Source organism: Castanea sativa, chromosome 12 (genome assembly GCF_040712315.1).
Source record: "Castanea sativa cultivar Marrone di Chiusa Pesio chromosome 12, ASM4071231v1".
NCBI lineage: Eukaryota > Viridiplantae > Streptophyta > Magnoliopsida > Fagales > Fagaceae > Castanea > Castanea sativa.
In genome coordinates this window covers 1135708-1154420 of record NC_134024.1, presented here as the reverse complement: position 1 = coordinate 1154420, position 18713 = coordinate 1135708, and the positions used below count along the sequence as shown (strand labels likewise).

The following is an 18713-nucleotide window of genomic DNA, read 5'->3' as shown; positions in this document are numbered from 1 at the left end:
TTCAAAAGAGTAAATTCAATAATTTCTATTCAATATCTTTTGAAGGTCTTGCTGTTTTTGACAGACCTATCTTCTTATTCTACTCAAAATATACTCTTCAGTGTATTGTCTTTTTCGAATATCCCATTAGAGGTTTTGTATTTAGTGCTGGGTCACCTCAATTTTCCATTTCACTAGGATAGTACATCACAATTTTTGTGAGATAAACTGTCCTCTCTCAACGATACAGGCATTGTTGTTATCCTCTACCAAGTAACCACTGCAGAGCAGGTATCCCACTCCACAACAAAGCAAAGGTCTTTGCAAACATGAAATGATTTGACATGATGTTGAAAATCCACATTCAATGCATGGAAAAGCAACAACCCAATGAACTTGCTACAAGTCTCCAACGAATCTTCGTATGGCCGCTTTTTGAAAGATGAAAAGATATATAACTCGTATCGCTGAAAAAACTAGATGAATACTAGTAATGTATTTCACTACCTTAAACAGATTACAAAAATAAGGGTCTCACTGTGTATGTATAATCTATCAAAACAAAATCAATGTACTTTTTTGGACATGTTCCCGTCAAAAGCTTTTCTTGATGGCGAGCCCAAGCGCAAGTTTAACCTCCTGAGCCAAATAGAGTGAACAGTCATATGAAAAATATCGAATCTCTTTGAAGGTCCATTCACCACAAAATGCCTTTGCACTTGTTTCACTCTCCTTTGCAAGCTTATGTATTGCTTTTGAGAGATGCTACTAAGTATCCCTTTGATATTTGGTATGTCCTCCACTTTCACTTGGACAGAAAACGACTTCCAGGTTAGAACATCACTGAAAGGTGGAACATAGCCATCAGAAATTAACACAGGAACACACTCTGCGTAGATTGCATCCATAACTCTTGCGGTTGCTACTTCATAACCACTTGGGCATAAGCAAAACTTGCTATTCTTAAACATTGAGTCATAGGAGAAATGCTTGGGAAGTTGCTCATAGACTAACACATCTTTGTCTTTTTCTTTCCAATGCTCCAGAAGTAAGTGTCTAATGTGGCCATGTCTACCACCTGCAAAGAAGGCTAGTATGTGTCGGCTAGATGCAGAGGGTCCACCAAGAATTCCCTTAATTTCCCCAGTTTTAAGTTGAACTTCTGGAAACGAGACATCTTTAGAAGGAATGAATCCTTCAGAGGTATTTGCATTGCACAATGCTCTAATGGACATGTTGTACAAAAAAGGAGCATATGAAGATGAATATGGGCCCTGTATATATATATTGACATTAGCAAATTAGCATATGGTATTAATTCAACAAATATTTTGGAAATACTAATTCTTTGAATGCTGAAGTATTACTATTATGCTCAATTCAAAGCAACAAGTATTTGCCAGCTGTTTTTGTTATACTAATTCAATTAGTATATATCTTATTAGTCATCCTTTACTATAACATAGATGATTAATTTTTGTTATCAATAAATAGATGCTAATTTTATTTTTCATGTATCGATTTAGTTTTAAATCTTTGCATATTTCTTTGACCTCAAAAAATCTTGAAATTTTTTTGTTCCTATTTTGACCCCAAAAAAGAAAAAGAAATCTTGATTGTCCATTTCATTTTTTAGGGATTTTCTCAAGTCAACTGAAATTTTGGGAGGCCAAGTGTATTTTTTGAGTCTAAATTAACTCATATAATTATATAAAAAAATAAAATTTTGAAGGGGACTCGATATATACGCAGGTGCAGGGGGTAGTAAACATAAACATGGTGTCGAGGAATTAAAGGAAGATATGGGTATCATTGGAAGTTACTTATAGATATAGCATATTAAAAAATTTATGTAGACAATCAAGAAAAAAATCAATAAGAAGAAGAAGAAGAAGAAGAAAAAAACATAGTGAATATTGCATTATTATTTTAAAATTGGTTGTATTTACTTTTGTGAAGCAGCATTATCTATTTTTAGCCCTTAATTCATACGTTATAATCAAGCCCCAAAACCTGGAAAAAGTAAACCATGAAAAAAAAAGTGGGAGATAAGATAGTAGGGGTTTGCTCACCCAATCATGGCAAGAGACCATGACATGATCAGCACCAAGGCTTCTATTCCAATAGGGATGTTTATTGGCGATGACATTGACATAGTCAGCAATAGTTCTTCCAATTGGACTCATATCATGGGAATCTGGAACATAGAGATAACGAACCATCGCCACCACACTATATGGAAGGAAATAAACATGGGCCTGATTGGGATCACTGGTTCTATAATTATTGTCCATTGCCAACTCATGGATGAATCTTCCCTCTGTTGCATATACACTCTTGCATGGACCATCATTAAACAATGGTTGCTCTCCTTCTTCATATACATATATCTTAAAAATCCTTTCCATCTCTAAATAACTCCTGCATTTTTTTCCCCTCATTTCAAATTAGAATGAACCAACCATAATAAAAAAATGGCAAAGACTTAGGTACAATACTTAGGTGTTGTTCCCAAAATTCCTCTCTTAATATTTTGCCATGTGGATTTTTTCTCATGAGATAAAAGTGTATTTTTTAGTTAAATATTTACGTAGCAGAATCTTAAGAGGGGAACTTAAGGAATAACACCTAAGTTTTATTCATCAAAAAATTATTTATGCATAAAAAACTACAATACAAATTGAGAAATGATATGTCTACAACATTTTTACAACAAATCTTAAGTGACAAATTGTTACTGGTTGTTATTGTTGAGGTAAAAAAGTAATTTTAGTGTTATGTTCAAATTTGAACCAATAACAATTAACTATCTATGATTTGTTGTGAAAATATTATAAAAATATTGTAGAGGTAGTGCAAATTTAGGGAATTGGAATGGTACCTATGGAAAACTTTTGCATTCCTATATATTGGCCCTCGTGGAACATAGTCAGGGTCATCATATGTTGATGTTTTATTCTGGACTCGACCAGCTTCTTTAATGGCTAAACGGGCTCTAGCCAAAGTTGCCTCAATTTTCTCTAACCTACTGTGTCTCTTTACTTCATTTGTGGCTGACGTCACTTTGATTTTTTCGTATACTTTATCCTTCCCTATCCCCTCTTGCCTTTCTTCCTAATGACCAATTAACAACAAAAAGTAAAATAATAATAGTTTCTTAAAAAAAAAAACCAAACAAAAATAATAGTAGTAAATTTTTAGGAGAATAATAGTAGTAATTATTATAATAATAAGAGAGTTACTCAATAGTCAATAGTAAAAGAACTCTACAACGCACCATTAGCGTAATGATTACTCTACAATTATAAGTGCAAATTTTTGTAAGGTGAGGGAAGGATTGAGGCCGGGGACTCACATACATGTTAGAAGGATTGCTATCTTAAAATAAAAAATAGAAAACTAAAGACTAAGTTTAAAGAATTTTGACAATCAATCATTAGATTACTCTCGATCTATACTATTAAAATTTAAAATATCAAGAACGGTAGATCAATATAAACCTGTCTCATTATAAAATATTTATAGTAAATAATTAAAATTTGATTAGTAGAAAATTTTCAAAATATTAGTCTTATAAAGAGTTATAGATAATAGATTTGTGTAACTTCACAAAAGGTTACACCGGATATGCCATGATTATCATCCACATATATATATATATATGAAAGAACTTACAATTTGAGGGTTGAGAGAAGAAGTAGGTGGAGGATCTGCCACAGCAAAAACTTGACTTGTCCCTGAGAAAGTTAACGTTGTAGAAGCAAAATCCAGAAGACTACCATGTCTCCTTGTCCATTGAAAAGAACTGGCATCACCCAATGTGCAAACTATCACCAAGATCACAGCCAAAAGTACAACAAACAATATGACCAAAAATAAAGAATATGGTCTAAAGGATGAAGAGAAAGGCAGCTTGATAGAAGAAGAAGAAGGCGGCATTTTTCTCTCTCTACACTAAACCCTATGTTCTTTCGAATACCATACAAATATATTATTAACCTATACAAATATGGTGAGCAACTCATTTTCCTTTTTCGTAGTATTATTCTTATTTTGCTTGACCTTGACTTTTTTTTTTATTTTTTTATTTTTGAGAGAGTGCTTGACCTTGACTGATTCACTCTACTCTCTCGTTTTTGAAATTTTTTCTAAAATTTCGTTGCTAAAAAGTATAAGTTTTGTCAATATCAATTTATTGAATCGAATTCTAATAGTTGAAAATATTTATACAGATGTATTATTATAAAGGTACACATATACAAAGAGGATAAGAAGGTGGTATTAAAGCTCGCAATTAATTTGATACATGCTTATATAATAAGCAATTATCACAATGCAATGACAATGATATATATATTCCATATGCGGCCACCTTTACACAAGGGGTCATCCTACGGTACCCACTATTTTTTAGTGGTTACCGTACCCCTTTAAATCTTGACCATATATTTTACATGTCTTAATCTGACCATTTATTTTTTTTAATGAAATTGAAAACTAATCTCTTTAAAAAAAAAAGAAAAAAAAAGAAAACTAGTTATCGGATAAGCAGGTAATGGACAAAAGAAAAACAACGGAGTCTTTTCTTTCTTGTGTTCTTCTTTCCCAAACTGAAAACCTAGCAAGAGTTCTTCTTCTTCTTTAACTTCCACCGGTGGCTAGGGGTGTGCAGCCAACCCACCAACCTGTCAAAACAGACTTGACCCAACCCAACCCACGGAGTTGGGTCGGTTTTTAGGGCTTGGTGAATTGGATTAGATTACAAAAATTTTTTTGATAGCAGGTTGGGTTGGGTTTGGGTCATAAAATTCCAAACCCACCAAACCCAATCCGATCCACCCATATATTTAATATATATTTAAAATATATTATATAATTAATAATTTTTTTTAAATAACCAGCTCTTTCTATCCTATATAAAGAGTTCTTGAGTTGGACTTATATAATGAGTTGGGTTGGATTAAATTTTTTTAACCCACTATGGTGCGTTGGGTTAAAAAATTCCCTTAACCCAGACCCATGCACACCCATGCACACCCATTATGGTGGCCAAGAGAGAGAAGGAATCAGCATTCTCTCTCCTTCAAGAACTCTTTCAAACCTGACGACCCAGATTCTGTCTCCATTCTCAAGTGGATCTCTGTCACTGACCTGTGACTCTGAGCTTTCTTCAATTATTTTTACTCTTAGTTTTTTTTTTAGTTTTATGATCTTATCAATTTGTATTTGATATTGGGTCTTTTTTTTAATCCTAAAATTCCTAATCTCTATGTGTTTGACGGTCCTTGGATATTCAAATCCTTGCAAAATCTTGGGTCTTTTGCTTTTAAAATTTCAATCTTGTCACCTCTGTTTCAAAATCCTCTTATCCATGGCTTAGTTCCAATTTGATGCTGGAACCAACCAAAGCAGAGTGTGAAGCCGATAAAGTTGAACTTAACTCCTGAAGAGAAAGCAGAGGTAGAGCAAACAACATTTGCTTTAGCCTTGGTAGTCATGAGAATGCATTACCAAGTTGTTTGTCCTGCCGAGTTTGACACTACGCAATTTTGAACTTCAACAATTACTGAAGTTATTAATAATTAGGAGGCATCACAAATATACCTCTTGGAGAATCTGTCAACTTAGACTTTTGCGGATGATTAAGTATTGAGAGAAAATATTTGGGATCATTCATGTGTTTCACTTATTTGTTTGTTTCTTTTTATTTATTTATTTATTTTAATCTCTTGAAATTGCCTGAGAGACCCTTGATCATTTATGATACATATATATTTTTTTCAGTATTTCACTTCTCTATCTTAACCTTAAGACCTATTTAGTATAGGCTTAACATATGACCACAGCATTTGTGGATTTTACTCGAGTATAGCTTATTGTGTTCGGTTGTATCATATGGTTTATGATGGAGAGCATATACCAGGTTTAAAGTCCTGGTTCCAGGATCTTGCTCTCTGATAACAAAAGGCCAGTGTGACTATGTCACTATGTCTTGTTTGTTTTTCAGGCGATGAAAGTTTTGAAGTTATGAGATTTTCATTAAATATTTGGCAAATTTTGGAACCAGATTCACACATCTGATTTGTTGGGAATAAAGTTTTTGTCACAATGAGTATGATTATTGCTCTCATATTGAAGGATTCCTGAAGTAACTCAGTATTAACATCCCGACCATTTTTATCATTAGGGCTTTGTCCTTGATGATATTGGCTCCATTCTTGAGGGTGGAAAAGATATAACAACCAAATGATATTGTCCTTGAGCTTCACTTAGTTGTTTATCTTCCTTTTTTTTTTTTTTTTTGGTGATCTCATTGGGGCTTTGCATAAGCAAAAGTTTGTCCTCAAGATCCCTCCTCCAGTACTTGTGTTTTGCAGTTTCTCTTAAAAACAAAAGTAAATAAGATGTGCCCTGCCTATATTTTGGGTTTTTGGAGAGATTTGTCTCTAAATCTTTCAGCTGAGTCTTATTCATTTGGAATTTCAACTGTTTGGCCCTTCACAAAGGAAATTGAATCTCTCTGTTCGTTATAAAATCTTAATTGCATTACCTAAGAAGTTGATTATTATGACACCCTTTTAAAGAATTTCAGAGTAAATAATTTTTAATTGTATGTGTTTTGTGTGTGGCGAGGCACAGGTTGTGGGATGGTCACCAATTTGTTCCGAGTAAATACTGTAACACACTTTCACACACCTTTATGTGATAAAATTGCAGGCTGTGAGAAAATTGCAGAGAATGCTATTAACCTTCCCTGAAGTAATCTTGGCTACAAGTAGAGTTGCCACTGCTGCTAGAGTTACTGTTGTCAAAGCTGTTCATAACCAGATGGGTGGGAAATATTGCAATACAAATGTCTAAGAGATTGCCTTTGTTTGAAAGTGTAATTTTTAGTAGTTAATGATGTCACCCCAATGAGCAAAAGCTCATTGGAGAGAGAGATGGGTGGGAAATATTGCAATACAAATGTCTAAGAGATTGCCTTTTTTTGAAAGTGTAATTTTTAGTAGTTAATGATGTCACCCCAATGAGCAAAAGCTCATTGGAGAGAGAGAGAGAGAGAGAGAGAGAGATATTAGGTTAGAGGTTTTGTCAAACACAATGTAACTTGTGTGTGTGCGCGCGCACATGTATGTATATCAGGTTTTGAAGGTTATAATCTTTATTACTTTTTATTTTCCCCACATTATCAATTTTCTCTAAACTTAATGATTTCTTGTGGTGTACTTGATGCATGAAGCTCTATTATAATGCTTTTACTGTAATAATGAATCGTAGGCATGATACCGGCCTTGTCTAGCATACGATCAAGGACAACAACACTAGAGCTTTATCTAAAAGTTTAGGGCCTTAAGTTGCATATTTGAAATGGTCCAAAAAGGGGGGAAAAGTTGATATGCCTAGACTAGAAAGTGTAACATAGGACATAAAACCATATTTTAACTTTACTATTAGTAATTCTTGTGGTTGGACTAATTTTTTGGTATGTTTATTTTGTTTTAGATTTTAGATCTAATTTTTTTTTAATAGCGTTTAAAAGGAGGAAAAAGCTAGAGCAACAAATTTTTAAAAAAAATGTTATTGTGATGAGCGATTATTAGTAAGTAAAAAAGTAACTTTAGTGGTGGACCCCAATATAAAAGTACGATCAGATGTAATATTGGTACTACCCAATGTGACGATGAAATTGTCAAATGTGAGAGAAAAAATAGGCTACCACCGAATGTGACAAAAGTACGGCTAAAAGTGATGTTGGTACTGCCTAATGTAATAATGGAACTGTTAAATGTGAGAAAAAAATAAGATACCACTAAATGTGACAAAGGTACAGTTAGATGTAATGTTGGTACTGCCTAATGTAACAATGAAATTATAAAATGTGAGAAAAAAAATAAAGAAATAACTGAATGTGGCAAAACTATGCATAAAATAATTTGTGATAAAATGTGAGGACAAAACCGTTAAATGTGAGAAAAAAAAAGGGAACCACTAAATGTGACAAAAGTATTGTCAAATGTAATGTTGGTACTGCCTAATGTAACAATGAAATTATAAAATGTGAGAAAAAAAATAAAGAAATCACTGAATGTGGCAAAACTATGCATAAAATAATTTGTGATAAAATGTGAGGACAAAACCGTTAAATGTGAGAAAAAAAAAGGGAACCACTAAATGTGACAAAAGTATTGTCAAATGTGATGTTAGTATTGCCAAATGTGATAATGGAATCATTAAATGTAAGAAAAAAAAATAAGAGAACTACTAAATTTGACAAAAGAACAGTCACATTTGATGTTAGAACTGCACAATGTGAGGATGAATCCGTCAATTGTGAGAGAAAAAAAAGGAACCACTAAAATATGACAAAAGTACTGTCAAATGTGATTTGGAACTGCACCATGTGAGGATGAAATTATCGAATGTGAGAAAAAAATAAGAGAACCACTAAATGTGACAAAAGAATTGTTACATGTGATGTTAGAACTGCACAATGTAAGCATGAAACCGTTAAATATGAGGAAAAAAAAAAAAGGAACCACTGAATGTGACAAAAGAACTGTCATATGTGAAGTTGGAACTGCACAATGTAAGGATGAAACTATCAAATGTGAGAAAAAATAAGGGACCCACCAAATGTGAAAAAAAAACTGTCACATGTGATGTTAGAACTGCACAATGTGATGATGAAACCATCAAATGTGATGTTTTGATAACTTAGTATAGTAGGTTGCCTACTAGTGGGTACCGTATCCCGCAAAAGAAAGGAGGGTTACCCTTAGACAAGTGAGTTTGGCTTACCTTTAGTATTTTTTTTTTAGGACAAAATTTGGTTACAAAATTGGTTGTAACTTGAGGATACAACCTTACTCAATAAAAGAAACATTATTACATATTTTAAAAATATAACCGTTGATTTGAATGTTCTTCACGCTCTTAATACATATGTAAAATTTTGTGTCAATTAGATATTATTTACTATATAATCTATAAGCTTATATTTTATGCATAATTTTAAACTACCAAAACTTACTATTTAAACAATTTATTGATGACATAGCAATTAATATTTAATTTTAAAAAATTTTTGCTATCATGAAGGATATTATAAGAAGATGTAATCCAATTGTGGATTTGTCAAAATTCACTTCTAAATAAGGTTATAGCCTAATGCTACAACTAATTTTATAGCTAAATTTGTCATTTTTTTAATTGAAATTTCTTTTTGTTTTAATGAGAAACTGAAACATTACTTACTAACTAAATAAAATGTGGAAATTAAAATCCACAACTACATACTATTGTATATTTAAAATAACAAAAAATGTCTAGTTAAAAAAGTACTGGTGGTAAGTTAAACCCTAGCATAACTATTGTAACCTTTAAGATAAGAATAAAATGGTATATTGCTTTCTCTCCAAAAAAATTAATAGTATAAAATGATAGTCTTTCTTCTTTAAATGGCAACTTTTGAAAGTTTATATTTGTTCCAAATCATCTATAATTTTTTATTTTTAGAAAGTCATCTATAATTTAAGATATATATAGTAATAAACTAATAATATCTTAAATTTTATAAGATTTTTTGTTTGAGAAGAAAATTTTATAAGAATGAAGCGATCTAGATATGACCATGAAGCTCTAACCCAACGTGAGTGGTTGAGTGAGACGACAATATATACTCGATTGAGTGAGAATTGGGAAGTCGAGAGTGAGTGCACACTTTTTTGGTCAGATTAGTTTTGACAAATGAGAAAACACACAAATTAATACTTGAATCATAACATAACCCAAGTTTATGAAGACTATGACTAGCATCCATCCACCTAGTCACTTGAAATCATTTCCGAGTCAAGAACTCGGTCTAGGTTTGAATAGGCGGCACAGTGTTAATGGGTCTTGATGAGGGTATTTTCGATAGGTCTTGGACACTTCAAGCTAAAACATCATATCTTTCTTTTTTTTTTGAGAAAAAAAAAAAAAAAACGGCTTCTCAACTACGTGTTTCCGATCTTTTGTTTCAGTTCCCACTTCCCAGTTCCCACACAACACAACACAAACACATCTCACTTCAAACTTTTGTTCTTATCTCAAATCATAGAAAAACATCATATCTTTACTTCTTATATTAGAATTTTATCACAATATATATATATATATATATATATATATATTATATATATAATTTTATAAAAATGGTAGACTGGATAATTTCATAGAAGAACACAAACATAATAAATAATTATGTTAAGGACGTAACAAAAATTCAAATCAATTTTACAATAACCTAAATTAGACTACCATCTCATTAAAATAAATTTGAAATGTATATTATAGTGAGCCCATATGTGATGCATGTGGTACGCTAAATTAAGAATTTTGTAAAATTATGGTATTCTTTTTTTGTATCCCTCGCTTTATTGCATAATAATACTACCTATTAATAACTACTATAATTATCGAATTTCATATTTAGAAATAATTAAAACATAGAGATAAAATTATATTTTGTTGAACGAAGACGTAACTAGCTATATGATTATGATATGGTGCTTCTCAAAAAAAGAAAAAGAAAAAGGAAAAAAAAGAGCTATATGATACAGTGTGTGTTTATGAAAATGAAAACATTTATGTCGAGGAGCCCATTGGGATGCCCATTCAGTGAATTGTTGGGGTTAGGGTTAATAATAAAAATAATATTAATAAATAGCATTTTTCATCATCTAACCATCGTTATTATGATAAAGTCATGATTTGGCTTTGAAGGGATTGTTTTTAATAAAATTTTTGAAGTGGATAAACTATATATGCTGAGACAATATTAGCATATCGATCTAAAAACCATTCAAATAAATCTACAAACAATATAGTAAACATCTTCTGAATTTGGTTTAAATTAATGGAGTCAAATCACTTCTTTTTTTTAAAAAAATTTAATTTAAATAGTGAATTTTTGGAGTAAAATCAAGGTTCTTATTTTATTAAAAAAATTAATTATTATTATTTTACTTTGTTGTCTCTTGTATAGGAATATTAACTTATTAAATATATTAAGCCTCTTCAAAGTATAAAAATATATGTAAAACTTGGTGAAGTCCCACCAAGATTAATAGGACATCACCCATATATCATAAATTAATCCACCTTATAATTAATAATAAAAGGTACAAATGTGATAAATATGAAACTAAATAATTATACAAAATTTATACTTAATTGCAAGTTAAAATTTTTTGTTGTAATGGTAAAACACTTTTGAATAAAGACTTGTCAAATACACGTTGAGTTACATATGTATGGCTACTACTGCTACATCTTTCTGCACTTGTACTTCTTTCATCGCCGATTCACCAGCAAATGCAATAATCTGATCAGTTGGTTTTCTCTGCTCGCCATGACACCATTTGTTCTGATTATGCCAGATACTTCGTGCAGTCATAAACAGCTATTCGAGCTCACCGTGCTAGCCATTGTCCAGTATACATGGCTGCCATGCAATATCACTGAAGTCTTGTGGACGTAATATTCTGCATCATCAACTGCCATCCCGCTGAACTTTTATTATTTGTTTTATATGTGTATTTTATTATTTTACCTTGTCTAAGTGTTACGGATGATGACAATTAAATATATATAATCTTTAGGACGGATGAAAAATGCTTCGGTAAATTAACAGTTGGTTTGCCCTAACCTACATTCATAGTAGGAGGGAAGCTTGAAGTTAAAAATTAATGATCAAAATGAATTTTGTCATGTGACATCTATATTCCTTTTATTTCTTTTGGTATTATAACTCCACTAACAATTGCAGTGCCTTTACATGTTATATGCTTTTAGCACCCAATATTATCGGCTTTTGTTTTTCCCTTTTAAATTTTGGATATATAACAATGTATTTAATCTACACGCATTACACCAATTGTCAACAAATATCCTTATGCATATGGTGGTATATATATATATCTTCCATCTAGATAAGTAAAATGGGTCAAATTGCTCTTCTAGAGAGATAATGCACAACAACATTCTCTTGATAACGAACATGAGGAAAATTAATACAAGAAAAATGAGAAACCAAGAGTTTTTGTGTCTTCAATTAGGTGGCCATGCAATGCTAAGGATGATTTAGAGTTTATAAGGTCTTTAAAAATAAAGTCCATTATCATGTGCTTCACAAATCACAGTTTGGCACATGCCCTTTATTTTACATTATAAAGTAATCAAAGTTAAAAAGTAAAAATAAAAATAAAAATTTAAACACACATAATGAATAAAAATCCATTGTCCCACTATTCTCAATTTGATAGACATTATCTCACTATTAGTGTTTTACTTTATACTCTTATCAATTGCATTATATTATGTGTTAGATTTAAAAAATTAATATAAAAAACTTTGACCATAAGGAAAAAAAATTGATCCAGATAGTTTTTTTTATTATATTTTATTTTTTATTGAAAAATGACACATAAGCTTGAACACTCAAAGTTTGATACAAATGTGAATTCTAGTTAATTAAACTGGTAAAATATCTGATAATTGAATAAAAGATATGAGGTTCAATTTTCGTCTACACTAAAAATCGAATGGTATCTTGGTCTAATATAAAAGAGTTACCATTAGAAGCGGATGCCATAAGTTGAAACTTTCTAAAAAAAAAAAAAAGTTTGATACAAGATTTTTATTATGACATATGACATATATATTCCATTTTTTCAATAAAAGTTAAATTATTTTTATTTTATGAAAAGCACGTGGAGGAGGGTATCAAGTCAATGCCCAAAAATCTAAAACCGGAAATGGATAAATTTCACAAATATGCATAGGAAGGAAAGAATATATAAGTTATAACACGTGGTGAAATCTGCAAAGGCAATACCAATATTACGATTTACGAATATCATGCATGCATGATTACGGAAATAAATTCTAATGGAGATCATAAAATACGGGAACTAATTATGAGCAGCCAATCTTTGATATAGACTCAGATTCTAAGACAATCTTCTTAAATATTTTCTCTGTTAAACCTCGTATCAAACTCCACCATATATAAATACCATAGCTAGTCTTGGCTACGGGAAAAATCCTCAAACCTAAACCCTAGAAGTAACTAACCTTTTCGTTGGATTCAAGAAACCTTTGCCTCTCCGCCAATGGCTTCCAGTACTCAGATGGTATAGTATTCGTGCTTCATCTTTTTTTTTTTTTTTTTTATTTTATTTGTGATTTATATTTTATATTTTACTACTTAATTTGTTTTCTTCATTTTTATTTTCTTGTTCTGTCCATGATCATGAACTACCATCTCTTTTGTAGTGTTGTGCTTTGAAAGTGGATACCTCGTCTTCTGGATGGCATAATACTATGGTGAAAGTTTTGAAGAAAATCAGTGGTACTTTTTAATCCATGTTTTGCCATTATTATTATTATTTTGAATAAATATACAATACCAACTTTGTGGAGGTTTAATTATTTGAAAGTAATACTTAACCCTATGGTACTATTTTATATCATCTCATTATTTTTTTCACATATGTTAACAATTTACACATAAAATAATATCATTTAGAATAAGTAGCGTTACATTCCAAACTTATGAGATTTCTGTGTTTGACAGAAAAGCATTAGGGTTTTTGTGTATTTCTCATTTTATTTTATTAAAAAAATTGCGAATAAGCAAAGTGATTATCTTTTTGTTTGTTGGCTTAAATTTTTTCCAGGAGTTGTGTACGACATAGATGCAGAAGAAGGGATGGCATATATCACTGGCAAAGTTGATCCACACAAAATATTGAAGAAGCTAGTGAAAAGTGGAAAACATGCGCAACTGTGCTGGGTTGAGATTGGAAATCAGTATACGTACTCTCAAGATGGCTCGTATCTTCATCCTAGGGGAAGAGAACCTTATTATGAAGATCCTTACCCTTACTTGAGTAGTTATCGAAGAGACTCTTATTGGGATGGGTACAATGGACCAGGATACAATTCCTACTACCCACACCAACCTATGCCCCATTACTATCCACCACAGGTCCCATATAACCCATACTACTATTGAATAGATCACTACATTTTGGTTTTATATGTGTCATGGTCATGATGAAATATTTTAGGATTCTTCATGACATGAGATTATCTTTTTATATATGTACTTTATTCGGGATGCTACTTTTGGGATTTCAAGTTGTAATTTAATTCTCTTTATTTAGATCTGTCATGCTGAAACATTTTAGGGTTCTTCTTCATGACATGAGACTATCTTATGTTATTAATGCATACTTTTTTTGGGAAATTAATTACTTTTGGGATTTAAAGTTGTAATATATTTGCCTTTAATTTACTTAGTCCAAAGACAAATCACTTGTTTAAAGTTGAATTCATGTATATATATGGTTTCTCTTTTGAGGCAATTTAAGAATTGTTTTTTTGTTTTATAGGAGTCGAAACCATAAAAATTTGAGATTTAAAAATATAGAGAACCAAATGGTGTTTTGTCAAAATATTATGAAAAAAAAGTTATATCTCAATTCTCAAGTATGGTTCAAATATTTTTTTTAATAAAAATAAAATTGCAAGACCAATTAATCCAAAAACAACACCAAAAAAATTAAGAAAAGAGCAGCTGATCGAGTTGCACATTCTTTTCTTTTTAATAAATATTTTTTTATTTCTTTTGCAAGAGTTGAGTTGGAACATTTTTTAACATCTCCTTTTTGGTCTTTGAATATGGCCCGAAATTCTACCTAAGTATAAATTTGTGGAACATATTTAACGACGAAAAAGGAGATCTGTGGTGACCCAATATGGGCCTTTATAGTAAGATCCGAAATTTTACCTAGTACAAATTTGTGTCTTATTCAAATCACCTGTTTTCAGATTAGGTTTCCAAGAAAAATTATCTCAATGTAGTAAATTTTAAAACAAAATTAATTAGTTATGGGAAAACGGGTTAGAATTTGTTGACCTGATTTGACTCGAAGTAAAAACGGATTGACTCTTGACCCGATCCGATTTTTTTGCAGGTCAACCTGACCCGTTAAAAAAAAAATTTTACTAAAAAATATTTAGACTACGTTCTGAATGCTAAGTCCATAAAGCATAAAGCATATTAGGCTAGAGCCAATAGATCGCATGTCCACAGACAACCTATGTATTAAAAAAGAAGCAATTCTACCAATTCTCGTTCAATTTGACTAGACACTTCACACTAGTACACTAACACTACAAACACAGTAACACGTACACTATTTTTTGAGTTATTGAGTTAAGACTTAAGACAAAACTTAAGTTTATTTGCTTTTTGAGAATTTGAAAAAACTAAAAAAATATGTGACAAAACAAATTTGTGTGCTCTTGTAGCTGTAGTCTACAAACCACTAACCAGCTAACACATAACACACACAGACACTCGCACAGTCACACACCTTAGAACATGTGCACTGAAGGAGGCTAATAACTTGACATGGTCCATGAAATGTAGTAGTTTTTTATTTTTTTTTATTTTTTATTTTTTTTTGTGGGAATGATATTATTAGTTGTATAAACTTAAAATATATATTTTTTGGTGCTCCTTAAGATCTATCTTTTTTTGAAGTTGTAAATTTGTAATTACATGCATTTTGATAGTGAGTTATTAATATTGAAGACTTTTTTTTATCATGAATTCGTGAATATAAAGAATTTTAGTCATGCTCAAAACTGTTAAATTTGAAGGATATTAACAAGTGACATTAAGTATAATTCATTTCCTTAATTGGTTTTATTCATTCTCTCTAATGAGGTTGCCATTGATTTGTTTTTGTAAATAATAAAAAAATTGTTTGAAAAATATGGGTAAACCCAACTTGACTTGCAACCCGATTGACCAATTTAAAAATGTCCTATTTTGACCCGCAACCCATTTGACCCGCAAATCCAATTGACCCGACCCAACCTGCCTATTTGCCATGTCTAAAATTAATATCCTAGTAGCTCTTGATTTTGAGATCTCTTTAATTTCCACCTTAATGACTACATGATTAGTTTCCCGAGAGAATGGACTCTCCTTGTCAAGAAACAACCCTAGTTGTGCGCTTATATGAAGAGAGAACTTTCCTTCTTTCTTCTAGTGCTAGGCATGTAGTGTAAAGACAAAGTTTCTCAACTTATTATGTTCTCTTTATGTGTCTACAGTCTACTCTAATAGACACTAGATAATAAGACATGGGCCAACCCAACTATGAAAATTGAAAACAATATATTTGTCAGTGGCTTATTTAGTGGTTTGGCGATTATTGGTCTTTCTCTCTCTCTCTCTCTCTCAAAAAAAAATTGTGAAACATTGAGTTGATAAAATTCTCTTTTAAAAAGTACACATGACAAATTTAAACTGGCCTATTATATCAACAAAAAGTCAAAATGCTTTCTTTATTATTATTAATATTATATACAACATAAAAGTTATATTTGTAAAAAAAATTTATTATTGTGTGTATATATATATTTGTTTGTTTATGTTACTGTTATGTTATTGTTAATATTTATGCTTATTATTATTTTGTTTATTTTTTCATGTTTATATTTGTTTCGACTCATTAATTTTTTTTTATAAATATTCTGCCAAATAAATTTATAAATTAAACCATGAAATTCAAAACTCTGAAAAAAAAATCACTTATCAATAATCCTTTTTTTGCACAAAAAAAATTTAAACTATAAGATATTTCATTGCACTTATAAGTTTTTTGAAAAACATTTCCCAATAATATTGCAAACAGTTGTTCCATCAATGTCAAAAAATACTTAATTCTTCTAAAAAATTATAATAAGAGTTTTCCCCATAATATCCGATGATGAAAGTACAACAACGAACATCATCGATAAAGTTCTTTCAACACAAAATATAAAGAAAATCAGCATAGCCCTTTTCCGAAAGATGCAACAGCAATTTCTGCTTCTATATCAAGTGCCATAATGTTTATTAGATTCCTCAAAAAAATAATCATTACAAAAGATGTTGGAATGCTGGATGGAAATTTTAAGACACAATTTTCATGTCTTAATGATCAATATATTAATAATAGTGATATTGATGTACTTTTTTCTTTTTCTTTTTCTTTTTTTACAAAGAAATAACTTTAGATGATTATTATTTGTAATGATCTATATATTAATAATATTAAATAATTATGCCCAATTTATCAAAAAGTTTCTCTGATAGTTGTGAAAATACAATATCCAATCAAAGAGATAGAAAAACCAAGAATATTTTATTTTATTATTATGTTGGTGAATAAAATTATAATGATATCAATATTTTTATTTAGTTTTCCATTTTAATATTTTATTTTTATTATATATGTTTAAAACAAAAATATGATATTTGTAAAAGCTAAATCTCATTATTTATGTATATTCGTTTATTTTATATATGTTCATGAGTATGCTCATATTTATGTTTATTTTCATGTTTATATTTCTAAGATTATATCTTTTGAACAAAGTTTTCCTTCAAACCGATTTGAAAGAATCTTCTAATCCAATATGCGGCAACTCATAAAACTATGCATGTATATTATTTAAACAAGTTATATAATTAAATAAATAGATTGTGTGTGTATTTAGCAGTTAGTTTGTTTCTAAAAAAATAAAAAAAAGTTGTGTGATAAACATTATGACTGATAAACCACAATTCGCAGCCCTTATTACCCACAATGCTGAGGCCAAATTAAACTGATAAGAGATTTGGTTAGATTGCAGGAACAAAACACAAATCTTTCCTTCCTATTTGAGAAGCATCATATAATATTGGTGTCAGATAATATATAACAGAAAGCATCACTAGCGTCATACGCTTTTCCATTAACAAGCCTAACCATTTTGAGCAGTGATTCATTTGAATTAAACAAATTTGCCAATTAAATTCCACACAACAAATAGCCTGCACCAGCAACATCTTAGCCTGATCTATGAGATACTGGCAATATGACTCCCGTCAAAGAATATAGCGTAACTTGCTCCAGGACGGACATAAAGTGGGACTTATAATTTCCTCTTTAAAAGATTGTATTAGTTATTACTTAGTAAGTGCAATAATTTCAAATTTTAATATACTTCCAAATAAACAAACTTTCCATATACATCTAACAATTATAAAAATAAAAAAGGGTAAACTACATATTTAGTCTCTAGCCTTTACACCATATTTCAATTTGGTCTTTAACCTTTCAATTGTGTCAATTTGGTCCTTAACCTTTTAATGTCGTGTCAATTTAGTCTTTGCCATTATATATTAGATGAAAATTGTTTACATAGCAAATAGCCAAAATAAAATTTTAATTTATTATCACATCAATAAAAGCTAATTTTTTATTTTGGCCATTAGACATGTCATTAATTTTCATCCAAAAGATAACTGTAAGGATTAAATTGACACGGTAAAGAAAGGTTAGGGACCAAATTGACACAATTAAAAGGTTAGAGATCAAATTGAAATATGGTGTATAGAATAGGGACCAAATACGTAGTTTACCTAATAAAAAATCATAAAAAAATAACACATATCTCTCTTAAATTTAAAAATAACAATTTTTAAGGAGATATAATTTGATGAGCAAGAAATTTCCTAAAAAAATGTTAAGTTTCATTTTAATGTTATAACTCACAACCAAACTAATGAATAGGTTTAGTTATTACATTACAACACATTTTATTCTTAGTAATAAAGATTACAATTCTTATCGTAATCCTCATTC

The 18713-nt window shown here is 30.4% G+C and overlaps 2 protein-coding genes across 2 annotated transcripts; one reads left to right on the top strand and one right to left on the bottom strand.

Annotated features, from left to right (window-relative positions):
* Positions 1–443: 443 nt before the first annotated feature.
* Positions 444–3925, bottom strand: LOC142621175 (putative glycosyltransferase At5g03795). Its single transcript, XM_075794493.1, has 4 exons — positions 3655–3925; positions 2861–3093; positions 2052–2400; positions 444–1253 (listed from the first exon to the last, which is right to left on the bottom strand). The coding sequence occupies exons 1-4, from the start codon at positions 3916–3918 to the stop codon at positions 546–548; spliced, it is 1554 nt and encodes a 517-aa protein (XP_075650608.1). The 5' UTR covers positions 3919–3925; the 3' UTR covers positions 444–545.
* Positions 3926–13133: 9208 nt separating this feature from the next.
* On the top strand, positions 13134–14038 carry LOC142619435 (uncharacterized). The gene is made up of 3 exons (XM_075792534.1): positions 13134–13154; positions 13297–13372; positions 13701–14038. The coding sequence occupies exons 1-3, from the start codon at positions 13134–13136 to the stop codon at positions 14036–14038; spliced, it is 435 nt and encodes a 144-aa protein (XP_075648649.1).
* Positions 14039–18713: the final 4675 nt, after the last annotated feature.

Excerpts from the sequence above, each read along its gene's own strand:
- LOC142621175 (XM_075794493.1), bottom strand. The coding sequence starts at position 3,918 with ATGCCGCCTTCTTCTTCTTCTATCAAGCTGCCTTTCTCTTCATCCTTT. Across the intron at positions 3,094-3,654 it reads CTTCTCTCAACCCTCAAATT|GAAGAAAGGCAAGAGGGGAT; the intron begins GTAAGTTCTTTC and ends ATTGGTCATTAG. Across the intron at positions 1,254-2,051 it reads TGGTCTCTTGCCATGATTGG|GGCCCATATTCATCTTCATA; the intron begins GTGAGCAAACCC and ends ATATATATACAG.
- LOC142619435 (XM_075792534.1), top strand. The coding sequence starts at position 13,134 with ATGGCTTCCAGTACTCAGATG. Across the intron at positions 13,155-13,296 it reads TGGCTTCCAGTACTCAGATG|TGTTGTGCTTTGAAAGTGGA; the intron begins GTATAGTATTCG and ends TCTCTTTTGTAG. Across the intron at positions 13,373-13,700 it reads AGTTTTGAAGAAAATCAGTG|GAGTTGTGTACGACATAGAT; the intron begins GTACTTTTTAAT and ends AATTTTTTCCAG.